Consider the following 19210-nt stretch of genomic DNA (forward strand, 5'->3'; position numbering starts at 1 on the left):
CCTCCAGCAGATCAACAATGCCACCCAACTTTGTGTTGTCCACGAATTTGCTGGGAGTGCACTCAATCCCCTTATCCAGATCATCAGTAAAGATATTGAACAGGACTGGGCCAGGACCAGAAGTGCACGTGAAGTAGTCAGAACAGGCACAGAAGGCCAGGTATGTCACAATAAAGACCAAGTACAGCACCCTTAACCATTGCTCCAGTTCAAACCCATCAGGTGCAGTTTGAAAGCATCTTCCTTTCAGGTCAGGAGACAAACTTGAACTGAACTGAAGATGGTACATTCCCAAGGAAGCAGAGAGAACAGCAGTGTGCACAGTTAAGAGAAATATAATGTACTTGATAACTGTTAGGGGAAAACTTAACAGATAAGTTTCCTGACATTTTTATCATTGTGCTGGAACTGCAGGCTATGAAACTGAAGTATTTCTCAGGAAGCTTTCTTTTTGGTTAGAGAGTAAGGCTCATACAAAGGCATGCATGTACAGCTACATACACAGCTCATCTGTATGGCTACATATAGAGCTTATCCGCAAATAGTACGGTGTCAACATTAGAAGTATTTAAGTAGTTAAAAGTATTTTTGTACTTTTTTTTTTGTTTTGCATATTAAAAATTTAAAAGCTAAAATAGAAATTATTTGTTCTTACTAATGCCAAAACCTGGACACCATCAAATGTATTCTACACAGGATGCAGTAAAATGAGTTCAGTGAACCGTAGTGGAGCAATCTGCAGGACAGTATTGCCCACCTCAGTTACAGGCACAATCTAATAGCCTTTCCAAAAAATAACACAGTAACTTCCAGTTTTTGAGGGATGCTGTACTGACCCTGTGCCTCAGAATGGAGTTACCAACAACTTCCTTGGAGCCAGACAGATTTGCTGGTATCTGTCAAGTGATACCAAACCTGAAAGGCAAGAGTAGGATTTTGATCAACAGAGGTTACTCCTGGCTGTAGAACAGCATCTCTCTCTTGACATCATGTTGTGTGAAGGCTGAGGCACACAGGTGAAGAAGCAGCCATCCCAATCCCGTACAACCCTCCCCCAGTCCTTAAGCCATCCCACAACCCTCATCTCATTTTCAGGCTCTGTCCTTTTTTCTGCTGGCACCAACATCTTTATTACCAGTCTATGATGGCCCCAACTGTCTCTTTGAGCATGTTAAGTACCAGTTGCTGTATGACCAGAGCTGACAGTCCTTGAAGGCACAAAAGAGTGCATCAGCTGTGAGGAAGAACAGCAATAGGGAAAGGCAAGTTTTGGAACACAACTGAGGAAGGAGAGGGAATCACCAACTGATCAATCACCAATCACTAACTAACTGATGGAGGACTTGTTCACTATGTATCAACAACCACTTACTTTGAAGTTGCTTTCTTTGAGTTGTATAACTTGTCATCTCACAGCCCAGTTTCAACCACCAAGAAGTTATTCGCATTAGTCTCCATTTTTTTTGGCTTATATTCTACCTCATGACTCCACTCCACACCTCAACAATTCTGACCCTCTCCTTGGCCTCACCACCCACACATTTCAAGTAAGTCTTGACTGCTAACTTCTCAGTGACTCACTGCCAGGTCATCTTATTCACTGTATGTTCAGCTATTTCATCTCAAGGCACCATCTTCACATAAAAATATTTTATAGAACTCCACCAGGGCTGCTTTAAAAATAGCAGGGGTGACTGATAGTTTTAGGTTCCTCCAGCAAGATCAGACATGCCACCTTTACACAGCAGAAGTGTCAGGGTTGAAGGACCAGACTGCTGCAGTTGTCTGTCTTACGAAGGTTCACAGGCCTCTGCCTCTTCTCCAACCTCTGCACCTTCCTCATCCTCCTTGCTCTTTGTCTGAGCCTTCTGCAGAAGTCTGGGCCCTGCCAAGCCGATAACCAGGGCTCCAATTGGAGCAGTGATCAAGATAGCCAAGAAAGCTACTGTCAGCACATCCATTCCATACTTTTCCTTTTGCTCATCTTGATGTTGTCTTGCTGTATCCAGGGCAAGAGAACCTATTGCAGCCTGCAGGGAAGAAAACACTGCTGAGATGGAGAAAGTAATCTTTAGCACTGAACAAGGAAAAAAGCAAACCTATCAATCATTAGTCAACATTCCACAGAAATTTGACATTTTTAATACATTCAACCTGTTTTTAGGCTGTACATAGTGAAGCAAGCATTGTATTACACCTATGAGGACAATTTTCACTTGACTATGCTTGGAATTTCCTAAGCTAATGAGTTTATCTGTGTGGCTTCCTCCTGTGAAGAACATTGCTTAGCTGCCATTTCATCCACATTTCTTGGGAATGTGTGATTAATGAAATAGGCCAGTATACTGTGTATTGCAGTTGTGAAAATGCCTCACTTGGAGAATGTATCCTGACAATAGTCAACTAGTGGAAGCTTCTGAAAATTTATATCACTGATCATGTAATAAGCCTTGCCTGTTTTGGTTATTAACTTTTGTTTGCAAGTAATCATGCTATTGAGGCAAAGTCCAAATGACATGACAATCACTGAAATAAAGGAGCAGGAATGTAGCCAGCCAGAGGCATCTCTGTTAATATGGCTCTCAGACTACTCCTTACCAAAATAATCACAAACTGAAACCCATTCTGAGTTTGGATGTGACTGTCCTTGCAGATACTTCATGTGTAAGAGGGAAATGCTTTTACCTTTGAGAGTTCTCACAATCTGTATGTGAAGGCACAATAATCAGCAGTGGCTGAAAAGTGGTTACATTTCCTGTGGTATATATACAATTCACTGTCATTCTAAAGAGTAAGCCCAGGATGCAAGCAAAACACTTGCACATAGAAGGTTCTCCACACACTTTTTAAGCAGTTAGAGTGTTTTAGAGTATGAACAGTCAATATTCTACATTCAGTTGTCATTGAGCCTGAACCTTTTCCCGCTTACTGCTGCACTAGTTAGGGAGCTTTGCTAAAGAAAATAGATTTAGCCTGGAATGAAAGTGATGTTGGATTGTTTACCTGGACAGTGGCTTTGGGAATCCATGCCAGTGAGACAAATACCTTCTCCTTGAAATTAAACCCAGCAAAGGACACCATCAGGAACGTTGCTATGATTCGCACAACTAGGGCGATGCCTAATATAGCAACACAGAGCCCTGCAACAGACAAACACTTCTCAGTGCTTTTGTGCATAGGTGCTTCTGACTTTTTGATTTTTTTGGGGGGTCAGCCATAATCTTCTTTGTTTTAGATTTCTTTACAGCGATTCTTTCAAAGCCAGTAATGAAAGCTGGAAAATGAATGAATGATAATAATTTGTGAATGATCTTACCAACAGTTTCAGGCCTAAGAGATGTAATGGATACTTCTGCTCCAATTAAACCAAAAAGAAAAGGCTGAAAGATATTCCATGCAACTGCCACAATTTTTTCTATTTCTCTCTGCAATAAAAACAAAACAAATCTGTAAATTCACAAAAAGATGGCCAAGCAGACACAACAGTTAAGTAATCATAGGACAAAGTGAAAATGTTTCATAAAGATTGTCCAGAATTGCTCCTCTTTCTTTGAACTAATACTAAAACATTCAAAATCAGTTGCACAGCTTTTGAAGGTCAGACTGAGTCTGGCTGTCCTAGTAAATAAATGTTTGATGTCTTGAGAGGAGAAATAAAAAGCACTGGTGTTTGAACAGTAACAGAGCAGTTTGCAGACAAGAGGAAGAAAATAGAGCATTGTTGATTTTCAGTATTTAGAAAGATGTCATTTCAACAGCTTTGCCATGAAGTTTCTGAGCCTTTGGGAACTGCATGCCTAAACATGTTCTTCCATTTGTAGCTGAGCAGAGTCTGACTGTCCCAAGTTTCAGTCACGACCTCTGTTCATGCTACACTCAGTCAGAGGCCTCTCTCCATGTCAGCAGGAGCAAAGTCAGCCTGAGCAAGTCTGAAATCACATAACAGGAACAAGTGCTGAACTTTCCACTGCAACAGAGTGTATCAAAGCAAAACCATCTTTTCTCCTCACGTTTGAACTTTACACAATTTTCCTAAAACAACTGCTGCCAGGGTAAACAGGAATCTTCCACTTACATGACAAGGTACACATAGTATATCAAATAGCACTTGTCTTTTCATTAAGTGGGTTCTACAATAGCAAATGAACCTTCAGGCAGGAGTGTGTGGAAAATGTAAGTGCAGTGCTCTGTCACTTAATAATCAATCCAGGGCCTAGACATGTCCCATCCTTGGTATTCTCTTTGGGACTGATCCTGCAACACCTCTTGCTCTTCTGCCAAGGAATGGTAGGTTACAGTAACACAAGAACTTCTGTAACCATAAAGAAAATGAGGTGGAAATATATATATGTGTGTGTGTGTATATATATATATACATATATATATATATATATATATATATACACACACATTTTTGGCCTCATTTCCCCTTGTTATTTTACCCTTTTCAGTTCTGGCAAAATAAAATTAAATTTAAAAAATAAAAATGAGCCCCCAGAAATCCCCTCTTTAGGGATTTCAGCCTATTTACTGCCCATTTGACTGTCCCAGGAATAGGTCCAATGTTCACTGTTCTCTGTAGACAGTGTTTGTCAAGTGTCTTCCACCGTGGACAGTGGGAGACAGTGGCCTTTGAGAAGTTCAGCAGGAAAACCTCAGTAATATATTGAGTACACAAACCTCTATCTCTATCGGAGAAAAAAAGAGCTAAGGCATTTGACATCAATATACTTAAGGCCATGAAGCTTCATTCACAGATTAAAAGAACTAAGCCGTTACAGACTGCATATACTCTTTTAAGGTTCTTCCTCCTATAATGGTTTAAAAGCTTTTCAGTAGAGAGCTATATCAGTTGTAATGTCCTTAACTAGTTAAGTCCCAAGAAGAGCTTTTCATCCTTTAAAATTGGACAATCTTAGTTCCTTTTCATTGTTATAACAAACCTTGGTATCTTTGTAAAGTCAGGGTCAAAATGGGGATAATAACATGGACTCTACTATATCTAACCCCCTTTCCTTTTTCTTCCCCTCCTTCTACTGAATGTCACACAGCTATAGCTGTGGAGAGAAAGATGCCCTCAAAACAAAGTAGGTGGGATCAAGCAAAAGAGGCAGTCAGACATAGCAGGGTACAGAAAGGCAGTGGGGCAGCAGCAGTAACATGAAGTAGGCTAGGCCCAAGAGAAAGTGACTAAAAAGCAGTCTTTTGTATGGTTTTTGTATGGCCTTACATCATCATTTATTGTGTGCACCCTGCTCTCTAAGTTATCCAAATTACACTGGCTGATATTTGGGAAAGATGAGAGAGGATAGTTAATCACTGCTTTTCATTTCACCTCCTCCAAATCACAGGGAACAAACCCTCAGGGTATTCAGGCCATGTACACAACTGCATCTTGGACACTCATTTGTAAACTTAACCATAAACTGACTGTGTACAGACACTCCCAGAGCTGGGAATTGAGGCTCTGGACTGCTACTGTCAAGTGCCTAAGTCTCCTTCATATGGCTTAAGATGTCTAAGAAAAGCTGAGCATTTCCCAATCAGTACACCAGGCTCTGTGTTGGCATACACATTGCTCTACTGACACACATGGTCACTCTCTGTCACAGGAAATGCTAAACACTTCCAAAAAAATGTACAATGTGCTGCTTGGTTTGGTGGGGTTTTGGGGATTTGTTGCTTGTTTGTTTGTTTTTTAAATCTGTACACCCTCTAATGCTTCAGAAATATACCATTACCACTCCAGACAGAAATTCAAGCTCCTGTCAGGCTGTACATTCATCAGACTTTGGATATGGTATGCTTCTTATGTAAACATTCACCTTTTCATCAGACCATCCCACACCTGCAACAAAAGCTAAGACTAATGTGCAAAGCCCTCCTGATCCAGGGAAGCCGAAGTAGATGCTGCCAAAAACAGCAAACATGGACAATCCAAGTATAAAATACGATCTCTTCCATGCCAAAGATGCCTGCAGCCAAGAAAAGAGACAAACAAAAAAGTGAATTTCTTTCAGAAACGGGGAAAAAAGTTACTCCTCTTAATTTTGAAAGTAAGAACTTGAAAAGAAAATCAAAAATTAATAATTCTGAAGGAATCAAAGCTTCCCAGTGAGAATTGAACTGCTCAGTTCATTGAGGACTTTTTTCAGACATTAATTCCTAAGAATACAAATTTTGAAAACATAATTTTTTTTCCCTCTGCCCACCCAAATTTTTATTGCCAATAGGCTATTTTTATCGCAAGGAACATGATGCTCTGTTCCAGCAGCTCTGCCTCAGCTCTGTGATAGCAGGATTTTCTACCTGTGTGGTCAAGTATTACAACAGTTTATCCAAGGAAAGGTGAAATCTTTGCCACCAGATGTTTTTAAGGACAAGTCAAACATTTGCCAGGAATAATTTAGTTTTATTTCATTCAGTCTCACAGCAGACAGTTATCTGCCATTGTTCCTCATTTCTATCTAACTCTTTAGCTCTTGTATCACACTTCTTACATTATTTAATAACAAATTTGATGCCACTGAGGGCAACAGATGCTCTGAATATCGATTTTGGTAGTCCAGAGTGTATCTACATTCTTCCACAATTTTCTGTTCACTTAATTACCCCTCAACAGAAAATTCATCTAACACTTTCTATAGATGTAATTTTAATAGAAAGTAACACATTGTAATTAATACGATATGTTCAATCACTTAAAACCTCTAATACATCTGCTTTGTTAATTTTAAATCTTAGGCCTACTGGATACATCTTAAAGAAGTACATGTGTCTTGCATCAATCTAATAAATTATTATTTTACTGTCTGAAATGGGTATCAGACCCTTCCTCCATTTCCACTACCTTCAATGAGAGCAGGATGGTGAGCTGGGGGGACTATGAGATCATACATTATAACTGATGCAGTAAATAAATAATCACCTTTAAAACACATCCTCACTTGATAGGTTTGCAATCTGGAAGCTGCTAGCACTGTAAAAAGCTTTCCCCAAAACCAGCTTCACAGGAAGTTGGAAATTACTAACTAAAGAAAATAATCCCTTAGCAAAGAATCACTTGATTGTAAACTTTCTTAAACTAGGTTTTTACCTGATCATGGCTTGGGAAATATCGAATAAACATTCCCAGAATTCCCCCAGCTGCTATTCCAACAGTGACCTCCAGCACTCCACGGAGCACATTGTACAGAGTAGAACCTATTTTGCAAAAGGAGAACACATTCAGTAAGCCATTCACAGAGCTTCACTCAAACCATGCTCTCCAGACCTATGAGGTGATTCCAGGACAGTGTCTGCTTTAAATTACTTGGGGCAAAGGAGTTCAGGAGGGAACCTATGGGCCTGAAAGAACTGGATGGTGCAACTTTCTTTCTCTGAAAGCTCATGCCAAGAAAGTGTGCAAGAGAAGTCACAGAAAGAGGCATCGTAAAAACACTGCCAAACCCAGTGAAATTTCAAAGCATCATGTTGGGCATGCAGAGCCCAGACTTGGCAGGTAAGGGAGCACTCCAGGAAAAATGTTCTCTAAAAGTTGTTGTGACCCACAACTCAGAGCTGACCATGCTACACCAACTTTTGAACATGGGTAATTTCCATCTCAGTATTTAAGGCTATACATGACTTTTATAATAAGATGCCATTAAACCAGTCAGCCATAACAGAGCACACATTCTCCAAAACATCACTGTTCTGCATTTCATTATGTACAGATTAACCAGCATACCAGAAGAGAAAGCCATGCCAAGGCAAGTGTTGAAGCCTGTGATAGCCAGAATGTCATCGATGCTGCCAGCTGCCATTAGCAAAGTTGGGACACCTTTCTCCACCCCATATCCCCCAGCTTGTAAAATCAGCATGGAGGGAACCACCACAGCAGGGGAGACTGCACCTAGAACAAAACTGAAAATACACAGGTTCAGTATCTCAAAAAGAAAGCACTGAACTAAAAAAAACTTCAAAATGTTCTGACCTTAATTCTTTTGAAGTATAAATAAGTAGACCTTTTTCTAAAGCATTTTCCTAACCTTTCCCCTCTAATTACACGCAGGGATATTTCTGTGCAGATCTCCAATCAGCTCTTACTTTCTGCCCAACTCAGTAACATTAGAAGCAAAAGGCTCCACAGGCTAAAACTGGAGTTTCCACTGCAGGCCAGTTATGCTCCCTGACAGACACCTGGATTGTCCCATTTGGAAACCTGGTCTAGACGTACTTATGACTCAGCAGCCCAGTTCCTTCTCATAAAATTCAGCACGTGTCAGAGGAGGAGTTCACCCATCTTGTGCTAGTGTATGGGTCTGGCCCAAGTCCACCAATTTAGATAGGACTAGATGGAAAAGGTCTTCTCTTCAAGGATGTTACTCTAGAATGTACTATGCCACATCCTTGTCCTTGATTTGTGACAGGAAGGCTGTCCTATGTGTATCTCTCTGTATGGAAGTTCTGAATTCCAGTATGAAGATTGTCCAAACTGTGGTATAATTTGCTGTCCCTAAAAGCCCCCTTTGTTGTGGTTCAAGACTCAGGGATTGCACCATCCTTCTTTCTTCAAGTGCTCAGGTCACAAACACAGGAAAGTAAAGATGCAAGTACTCCTCTGCAGCCTGAAAATATGACCTTTAAATAAGCCACACAGCCAGACACAAAGGGTAAAACCAGAGGGGCTGAGTACAGCTTCCCAAATGGCACTGAACTGAGGTCTCTGCTTGTCACAGAGAACTAACCACAGTTAGATCACTGAGCTGCAGCCTGGAAACCAGCACTTTTGTCATAGAGGAGAAAAGGCAGTACATTACCCTAATATAAATCCCCATTGCCATGGCAAATGCAGGAACAAGTAGGCAAGGACAGCAGCTGTGCCTGTTTCTGAGAGGCACGGTCCGAAAGCAAGCCGTAAACAGACAGCTTTGAGCTTCTTAAGAGCCTGCAATCATACAGGCACAACAGTGTCAGAAGCCTTGGCTTTACAGAGAGGAAAAACATTTACAATCTGATATGGCTTGTTAAAGAATCCTGTCTGAGCTGCACTATAGGACATGACATGGCCTAAACGAGAGATAAGCCCAAGCCCAACCAGATTTGGATATAAAATTACAAGTGTGGCAGTGAATCTAGGTTTGATAAGGTGCCTGAATGTCACAGGAAGGAGTAACAGAAAATTCTGTTTGGCTTCTTTTCATTTGCTCCATCCACAAAATATTTTACTATAATCCCAGAAGTTGCATGAGCAGCCCCCAAAATTGCCCCAAAATCTATGAACAAATCATGAAAAGTTATAGACCTACATCAACTTTGCAAAAGGAGCCAAGCATCTTTCAGCTGTCTCTCACTTGATATTCAGAGATTAGGCTTCTTTTGGCTCAGCAACTTTTAAAAAATTTTTCTAAACTGGCATATTTGCTTCTAATAAAGAGCTGTCTTTAATAGTCACAAACAGTCACACGTAGGTCCCCAATTTTGACATGAAATTAAAAAAAAAAAAAGAAAGTATAATCAGTGAGTTCCACTTTTTACCAGACCAGTTTATCCCAGCATAATCAGGACTAAGAGAAACTGACTTCTATGTCTTCAGAGTTTCAATTACACAAGGAACAATTGTAACTGCATCAAAGCATTGCCACACACAGAGTCCAAGCAATGGTTTTCTTACCACATGGAAGAAAAAGGAGTCAAAAATGAAGTTCCCTCAGCAAAAAAAAGTTGTTATGAATAGAAAAAAATGCAGTCTCACAGAATTGGACATCCAAGCTGTGTCTAACACCACACAGTTCATGCTCATACAAGCCTCAATGTTTTGGAAAAGAGGATGATGATAATAAAGGAAAACAGGTATTTTTCAATATTGACAAAACCTTATTTTCCTAAATAACTGTAGCATTGGCAACTCTGTAGGTTTTCTTGGTTAAGAGAAATGAATTTAGATGTTCTAAACTACCCAAACTTTATCTAAGTTTATATAAACTCTGAGTGGTTCCTTCAACAGGGAGGGGCCAGTAGGGTACAGCTTTATTTCAGCCAGCCCATTCTGAATAAGCAAAACCTTGCCTTCATCAATTTATGAAGTATCATGTTTCTCAGGGTGCAGAGACTGTTTTTTGTTCACAGGACTGCTACGGGCTTCATAGTGATGAGAATCATTGTTTCAGTAGTGCAGCCGGATTCATCTTTGCAATTGACATATTTGCATTAAAATGGCCATGATTAAAAAAAGAAAAAGTTTAAAAAGTTGCACAGGGTTTACACTTTTTTGGTTGGCTGAGATTTCAAAAACATTCTCTTTCAAGGACTGGGGATCCCTTGCATTGCTTCAAATTTTCAGTATAAACTAACAGGGAGTTGGTCAGGGAATGTATAAACTCCTCCTGACAGACCATGACAGTGCACACATCTTCCATAGGTTCCACTCACAAAATTCAGGAAATAAAAATAATAATAATTTTTTTTTCTTCAGTTTTTTTTTATTGCTTGCCTAATGTACAAATTCAACTGCCAATATTATCATATAATTATACAACAGAAATTATGCTTTCTGTAATGATCTAATTTGCAGATGCTCCAAGACCGAGCAGTTCAATATTTTTAATGGAATCAATTATTTAGGTTTTTTTGATTGCTGTTGTATAGTCTGCCACACACAAATGGCTGGTGCCATACCTTTGGATCCAGGCCGAGTCCTGCTCGGGTCAAAATAATGGAAAGAGCGATGTTTCTCAGTGCTGCAGACCAGCGTAGGTTTATCTGGACAAAGTCACTGATGAACGGGGTATTTCGGATTAGGAAACCAGCAAGTAGCATGCCTTAAGTCAAAACAAATAAGCTCCTGTCAAATGATTTTTTATTGCACAAGAAAAGCCTGTATAGCACTCTTAAAAACAGATAACCATATCATGTTATTATATGAGAAAAAAAAATTTATATTCCAAATGATTAGCCATGTTTTAACAATCAGACATGAGGCATGAGAAGAGATAAACACATTTAAAGCAGCGAAAGTGGCCTCAGAACCCAGCTGATTTATCAATTAATAAATCAGCTGATACACAGCTTTAGTCTGAGTCAAAAGAACTCAGCTTTGTTTACAAGGTACAGGTCATACTTAGCATAAGCAAAGACACCTCTGCATTCTTAGAGATTTTTTTCTTGTTAGCTTATTTTAATACAAAAATAGGAAGATCATCTAATATCGTGTATTTATCTCAGAAGTTGGGAATTGTTAAAAATCCTCTTATGTGTAAGAAATGCAGGTAACACAGGAACCATTATTCTGCATTCACTAGGAAATATAATGTAAACCAGCTCATCATGGACTAATTTAAACATTTTCAAGGGCTCTGGCAATGAAACTCTTACACAAAGAGGGGACAAAAAAGGGAAAGGAAATCATAAACTTTGTTTTATCCTCTATTTGAGCTACTTGCAAGACACAGCATTTTACAAATATTAGTAAAACTGTCAAAGCAGAGACTTCCTGCAAAGCTATTGAAGCCACAGCTCTGGAAGCATATGGAAAAGTACTGGAAAAGTTGACCTCAAATACGGATCTACAGAGGATTCATTGTGAGTCCTGATGACTCAAAGATACATTTTTGTAGCATAATTTTATATTAGTCATGTTTAGAAACAGGAAACTAAAAAACCCCAGAAAGTAAACAAATCGCTGTGCTCAGGTTGGTCCCAGCTCAGTGTGAGCCTTGACTGTAAACTTGATTTGTCCTGGGACAGTAAACTTTCAGACATTGTTCTTTCCACCACATCTCAGAAAAAGAACAGTGTCATAATTAATCTGTGGTACCCCATGACAATTATATGAGGCTGGCACTGTGATCACATGCTGTTTGCAACATTTACACGAGGTCCAAGTCACTGAGGCTACCCTGATCTGGGAATCTACTTAACAAAGCAAAAATCTCCACCCCAAAGGATATCTTAATTGATTTGCTTCACGGTTCCTGTTGCAGAAACCTCTCTGCAACATGCACCTAAAATTTATTATGTGGTTGTTTCAGTACCAATTTCATTCCTTTTTTCCTGAGAGACACTCACAATAAGGTGCTTAAGTGCTCAGCCAGCCACCTTACACTCTACTGGACCTAGCAAAAGTGGGTTGTAGGCAGGTAAGAGCACATGGTTTGAATTCTTAATGTAAAAACAGAATATTCACAGACATTGTCTGTCTTGTCTTCTGAGCCATACATTTCTCCAGTTTTCATCAAAGACCAGGGATGTGAACAATGAACTCTGTCCTAAACAACCCAAGAGACATGTGCTGTCATGCAGAAGTTTCTGCTGCCCAGTATTACCTGTCTGACAAGCAGTTTCATGCTCAACTCATAACTTTCAGATAGAGATGTAATTAAAAAACTCCCAAGCAAGCAGAACCCAAATGGTCAGAAATACTTTTATTTGTTTAAGAGGTGTGCTTACTTAGAATGGGCAGACTCCCTGCATGTGACATTCCATGTTCATACATGCATGCCATATGCAAAACCTCCCTCCCTCTCATTTGAATTTCTTTCCTCTGGTGAAACCAAACAGCACAAGAGTGCACAGCTGCCTGGACAGAGCTGTGTGAGGAGCTCCAGTGTGAGGCACAGCACCAGCCCTGCAGGCTACAGAGCCACACCTGGCCCACCCTGCCAAGCAGTTTTACTGTCTGTCAGCAGCTTTACTCATTTATAAACTAAACACAGCAAAGGGACAGCATACAGCTGGGGAGAAGAACCTAGAGCTTCATTTCCAGCTCCACTGACATCATAGCACTTCAAAATATTGTACTCATCTAAGAGGATAAAACCTCCTCTAGGAAAGAAACCGGAAAAGATTCTAAAGATGTCAGCATTAACATTATTTTAATCTCCCACTTCTATTTTGCAGTTCTATGTAAGATAAAATAGGATGTTGATGTGGAAAAAACCTTATGATTGAATCAGTATAACTCTGCAGAAGAATTATTCCTTGTTGCGAATTTATTTTCTTAGGTTTCAATTATCTTGAGATAAAGGAAGGAGAAGAAAGAAATCCTTTGTACCACCAGTAGCAGGGAATTGCTGTAATGTTTTATTTGGAAAACATTTTCATTGTGTGAGATACTAAAGAAATGGCTCAGCAATAATTTTGCAAAGAGATTACTGTAAAATGACGTCTGGATTAAGATTCTTGTTTGGTATTATTAATCCCAAATTTTAAGTAACTGTGACAGAATGGTCTGAAGGACGATAAACTGAGTCTGTAGGCAAACAGTTCTCTCACCCACAAAGAATTAAGAAGAGAGCCTTGACTAATTTCAATTCCAGTCTGGGGAATTTTGCACCTTTTCAGAGAGGACCAGAAAAAGTCATTTGGAAAAGCTACAGATTTTCAATGGGACACAGTTTATTTGTTCCCAATCCAAACACATCTACCCATACAGATACTACTTGACAACACAAAATATGCAGGAAGAAGGAAGGATCTCTTACCCAGAAGAGCAGGGAGAGGGGGTAGTGTTCCTATCTTAATGAATCCAAAAATTTTACCTCCGATGACAGCAAAGAAGTAAAGAAACAGAATTCCGAAGAGATTTCCACCTGGGAGACACTCAGCCCCAGTAATGGACCAAACCACAGCCCAAACCAGAACCACAAATGCAACTGGAACAAAACAAAAAATAATTAACAGTTAATAATCTCTTAGCAACAAATTTGCTGTTAGGTCACATTTGTTTGGCTATTAAAGAAAAACGTTAGCCATGATTTTTAGAAATGAAATTATTTACCTTAAAAATTAATTTAATCATAACAATGCAGGTAATCTTTGATGGTGCCCAAACTGATGTTCTGATTTTACAGATGCTAAAATATTTTAAAATTGGTAACATGAACACCAATAAATAAATTTAGTGAGCCTTTGTCTGCTGTGAAAAGCACTTCACAGGTTCCAAACTTGAAGCAAAGACTTTCACTAACTTATCTTGCATTTGCTTATCTTCCTTCAGCTACTTCAGAACCACAGTAAAATCTACTGTTGAACAGCCTGGCTGTATCTTCAAGCTGATGAATGCAGCTCCAGTCTAATTTTTAAAATAACTGAAGAATAATTTTTTGGCTCAATGTGTTTGTGCAATACATTGTTATCCCTGGGAAAAAAATTGTGAAGAGGGTCATGTCTCTGGACCTCTGGAGTAAAATACTTTCCTTGATACAGCAATCAAACCAGAATAATACAGAGGGGGAAAAATCCTGAAAAATATTATGAGAACAGTGTGTGAAAATATTATAAGATAAGTGAAAACATTATGCTCTTTCAAGGTTCACAAATCTGTTCCAACAGTTGCCCAACGAGAACAGGCATGCAGACATATAAAACAGGAGACTGAAGGAGAAGAAAAAAATGTGTTGAATAAATGTCCTGCATTTTCAAATTTGAGTTTTCTTAATCTTACTTGAGAATGACAGGGGGCAAAGTAAGACCAATAGATTTCCAAACATAAAAGCTTAAGAATTCCAAGTGGCTGTGGAAGCAATCAAGGACACATGAAATGTCTTTTGTTAGGAAAAATCTCAAATAATTAGCTAGCCAGGCATCTCTTTTGGGAGTTTTCAGTTTAGTACAAATTGTAAATAAAATAGATCAGTTTGCCTTTGCAAGCCTGTAGTACTAAGGACAAACTATCAAGACAAAAATTAGGAGGTCTTTCTTTTGATAAAAATAGTTTGCAGTGCAAAATATACCTACCATAGTAAACATATGAGACTGGAGAAACAAAAACTGTACATTCAAACATTTGTTTCATCTTTTTTTTCCCCTCTGGCTCAAACATTCAAACAATGGTGTGATAAGTAAAACACAGCTATTTCCATTCATTATTTTCAAGGACAGTGGACAGATATCATTCCATTCAGAGAAACAAGTACTTCTTTCACCACTTCTCGTTTCAATTGAACGCTGTGTCTCTTACCTACCATTTGTCACTGTTTGGGCCAGTAAACCCTGAGGAGGACAAGCAAATATTTGCCTCCATGTTCTTGCAGGTATTGAAGACTCTGCTGTTGGCTCTGGAGGTTGCTGAGTGCAATGGTCTAAGAGAGCAGTTTCTTCTGTTTGTGCATTCCCATCAGTACCTTTGGCACCTGCTGTTGGTTCCTCCTGAAGGCAAACAAGGAGACTCCCTCAGAAGTGGCACTGTGTTTATTTGAAGTAGTGTGCACCACCTGAAGTCTGCTGAGATGCACTGGATCCACACTGGCTACAGGCAACCACATTAACTGAACAACCACTACAGGAATGCCCAGCTTTGATGTAATTCTGGCATTTTGGCCCTGTGTTTGTTTTTCTGCATTGCACCAAGAACTGTATGTGAGAAATTGCAGGAAATTTGCCTTTTTATCTGCACCTGACAGGGCTCCTGTCCCAACAGATATGGCACCTGTGCAGTAATAATATTTGCATATTTGATGAAGAAGCAATAATAGCAAGCCAGGCTCAGCTTGTCTTGTGTACACAACTAAACATTTATTAATATTTTCTACAATTTGTTAATGTTCTGCTTCCAAACTGGATTTCACAATAGAATTAGTGATTAGCATCATTCCAGTGAGATGGTACTTTTACTATAACTCCTTAATAATTACTGTTGCAAAGTCTTGAACCAAAGTAACAAAACAAAGATGAAAGAAACAGCACAACTGGCCAGCACAAGCTTTACTCACATGATCCATTGCTGGAAGTCTCAGGCTGGTAAGTCAAAGTAAAGATGGAGAAATACTATAACTGCGAGTCATTCCCTTGAACCTGTTCTCTTATACTGGTACATCTACTTATCCATATTCATGACCAAAGCACTTTTTGACCATTTTTGGATATGTCTCACTTAATTTTAACATTATTTTTGACAAGTTAATCATCTGCCTTCCTGTATGATTATTCATGTCAGCATATTGTCATACTGTAGACATGGAATTCTGCTTATAATGTGGTTTGGCCCTTCTCCAGTAGTAGTTCCACATTTCTGATTATTTTTCTGTTTCTTCCCTCTCTCTCTCTCTGTGCATTTTTTTTTTCCTTACTCAGTGTCATGACTGGAACACAGATCTCATGAGCGTTCAGAATGGAGTGACTTGTTTACCCCATGATTCTGTGATCACCATGTGCATAAAGATGTGCCATACAGACATCTATATGAGATACACTCAATACTATATGCTTACTTTTAAGTGCCTTTTAGATTAAGAATTTTATTCTTAAAAAGGGGAAAAAAGGAGAGTTCTCTCTGACTAGAATAATATTTTGGGATCTTAGTTAATTACCTCACTTTGCTCATGCATGGGAATCATGCCATTTCTCTCACATACTGATAGTTCAGAATCTTCACTGTCATGTACATCTTCCCTTACCATTGTTGCAAACCTAGAGAAAGAAATAAGCGGGGAAAAGTTACAGAGAAGCAAATAGTTTTCCAAATGGATGACTTCTCAGGGATGTCTTTTCCCACAGACCATGTAGAAAAATCCTCTCAGCCCACAAAATTTCAAGTTTAATGATTTTTGTGTCCCTCTGTATGCTGTACCTAAGAGCAAAGGACAGAAACTAACTGAATAACTGTATTAAGCTTAGAAATTCAAGCACCAAAAAAAAAAAATCTGAGTTTTAGAATCACAATTATCTGTGCTAACCTCTTAATTTCTTCTTAAAACATGAGCTGTAATCTTTCTCCATCTGTGCCTCCTTTCAGCACATATTAAATGTTATTTGCTGCCAGTACCACTTAGCAGGACCATTAGTCCTGAAAGCGTCACGGATCCTGTGTACATGTCAGTGCAAGTGACCATTTAATGAAGTTAGAACAACTATAGTTTCTAAAACTCTAAGAGGTTTCTAAGGCTTCAGGAGGGGACACTTCCCCCCTAACTTAAGCTTGACTGATCCAGGTTGATTTTCAGACCAATTTTAACAAGCTGTTTTCTCTAGATGCTACTAGTTACAAACACATTGACTGAGTATCTAAGAAAGTGAAGATGCCTGTTTGAATAAAGATCAGGACTTTTCACAGCTTGCAGCCTGATTAAACATGGCTCTTTTTTTACTGATTATAGCCCATGGAGGTAGTTCTCAGAGGGAGAAGTAAGATCCAAGTCATTTGTGGATAGTTACCATTGTATTTGCTCAACTCTAACTGGTCCACTACTTGTCCCATAGATTCTAACAAGAAATATGGCAGTGCACTGTTTTGCATGTCAGATATTTTTTGGTGCATATATTTACTGTAGTTTCACAAGTGTGAGTTATCAAGGGGGGCAGGAGTATATCTGGAGGCAAGACTTGATAGTGTTCTCCCTTACATCAAAAGTTGGCACATATTCTCCATCAGCTAAATCTCTTTCAAGTCTTTTACACTGCTCTGGCCATATAAAACATCAGTGAAGTTAAGCCAGAACTTCTGAGCCAAAAAATGCCTTCCTTGCTAGATAGTTGGAAGTAAGTCAGAGCTGATTATCACAATTATCAAGCCTCAAGATTAAAAGGAAATATTTGATATTTGGGAAGGGCGGATACCATAAAGAAAAGGGCCATTCTAACACCTATGAGGTTTTGTTTGAGCTGTTCTGATATGAAACTGGCCTGAGGCATGACTAAATCACAGCACAATACAGAGCTATAGCCAAACGCTTTCAGTGTGTTATAAGTTAATAGTTTTGCTTTTTCCCTCTTTCCTATTTAAAGTCCTTATTTACTCAATTTTCAGTACTTTTCTGTATTTTTAATTAATACTTGCAGAACCAAATAGTTGTGGCTTTAGGATTTTAGGATTTTTAATGACATTGGTGATACTTTTGATTTAGTTTTTTTTTATCCTTTCATTGGGACTGGGAATCCACAAATGCCAATCCTCCTGACTGGAACAGAAAATACCAGCAACCTACCAGTGCCTCTCTCCTTCCCTTCACCAACCACTTTCCCAGGGTGGTTTTCTGTACTTAATTTTGCACTTGGTTTGTGTGCAAGCAAAGAACAGAAGGATATTGGTCTCCATCCACCTCTGCACAGGCAACATCCCAGATCAGTCACATAGCTGTTGACACAAAAATAATTAATACTTCTAAGAGTTAATTGATTAATTATAACTTCTGAGAAGGGCAAATCCACCTTGCCACAGCTTCAGCTCCAGAAAGTGCCGTTCTCAGCAGCGTGTGGGACAGACAAGATGGACTAAGCAGGGATATTGAATGTTCTGTTTAACAGGAATGGTTTCAGGGAGTGAATGATGAATCTGAGAGTGCTGTCTTTATATGATTTGTGGCAGGTCTTCACCCTGTTGGCAGAATCAAGAACCTACCTCCAAGAACTGTCCTTTAGATCAACAGGACCAAAGTGAGTAGTTACTGTACTTATGCCAGCATGGGTCTTTGGGAAGCTCACAGATTTTGGGTGTTTTGTGGGGTGGGGTTTTTCTTTGGTTTTTCAATTCCACCTTCTATGCCAACAAAAATCAGTGATTGAGAAATCATTGAGAGGAATTTATATCTCAGGGTTAAGGCCTATCCCATGGAAACCAGCCAGCAGTAGACCTATTTTAGTACCTCCCTGTAAAATACACTTTTCTCGTATGGAAAGCAGAAAGGTTTGCACTAGATCCGCTCGTTCCAGTTGTTTTGGAATGGGTAGTGAGGGAGAGCTGATTGACAGGGACAGCACATGCACGCCTACAGCATGAGCTCTCGGTGACTGTCAGCGCTCTGCTTTGCACACAGCAGGTACAGAAAGCCATGCACACGAAATCCCGCAAAGCCCACCGCAGCAACCGACCCTCAGAATAAACAACGATTAAAACACCCAAACCATCATTATCTCCAAAAAGGCGCCAAGTAGACGCGAGAGCAGCGTCCTGCCGGCCAAGCCCGCTCTCTGCTCGCACCCCCGCTCACCCCTCCTGCTGCAGGGATGGGCTGCAGCGAGACCGGGGGGCACAACACTCACAGCACTCACCTGCGGCACGGCGGGGCCTCAGCCAGGGACCCGCTCCCCTCAGCCTCTGCCGGCGCGGCCTCAGCGGGGACAGCCCCGCTGCTCGGCTCCGGCTCCTCCTCCCCCGCTGCTGCTGGCGCAACAGGCCCTCCTCCACCGCCACAGCTCCGCCAGGCCAGCGGCTGCAGCTGGGGGTGCCCCCAAGGGCTGCCCGCAGGCCTTGCTGAATGGTCACCGCGGGAAAGGCGGCAGCAGACGGGCCATG

At 40.0% G+C, this 19210-nt stretch overlaps 1 protein-coding gene across 1 annotated transcript; it reads right to left on the reverse strand.

Moving 5' to 3' along the window:
• Window positions 1–275: 275 nt before the first annotated feature.
• SLC9B2 (solute carrier family 9 member B2) lies at window positions 276–19025 on the reverse strand. Its single transcript, XM_058803196.1, has 13 exons — window positions 18967–19025; window positions 17904–18052; window positions 16290–16389; window positions 14946–15129; window positions 13464–13634; window positions 10660–10802; window positions 8802–8929; window positions 7730–7905; window positions 7097–7203; window positions 5826–5975; window positions 3317–3425; window positions 3004–3140; window positions 276–2030 (listed from the first exon to the last, which is right to left on the reverse strand). The coding sequence occupies exons 3-13, from the start codon at window positions 16377–16379 to the stop codon at window positions 1791–1793; spliced, it is 1635 nt and encodes a 544-aa protein (XP_058659179.1). The 5' UTR covers window positions 16380–16389; window positions 17904–18052; window positions 18967–19025; the 3' UTR covers window positions 276–1790.
• Window positions 19026–19210: the final 185 nt, after the last annotated feature.

Source organism: Ammospiza caudacuta, chromosome 4 (assembly GCF_027887145.1).
Source record: "Ammospiza caudacuta isolate bAmmCau1 chromosome 4, bAmmCau1.pri, whole genome shotgun sequence".
Lineage (NCBI taxonomy): Eukaryota > Metazoa > Chordata > Aves > Passeriformes > Passerellidae > Ammospiza > Ammospiza caudacuta.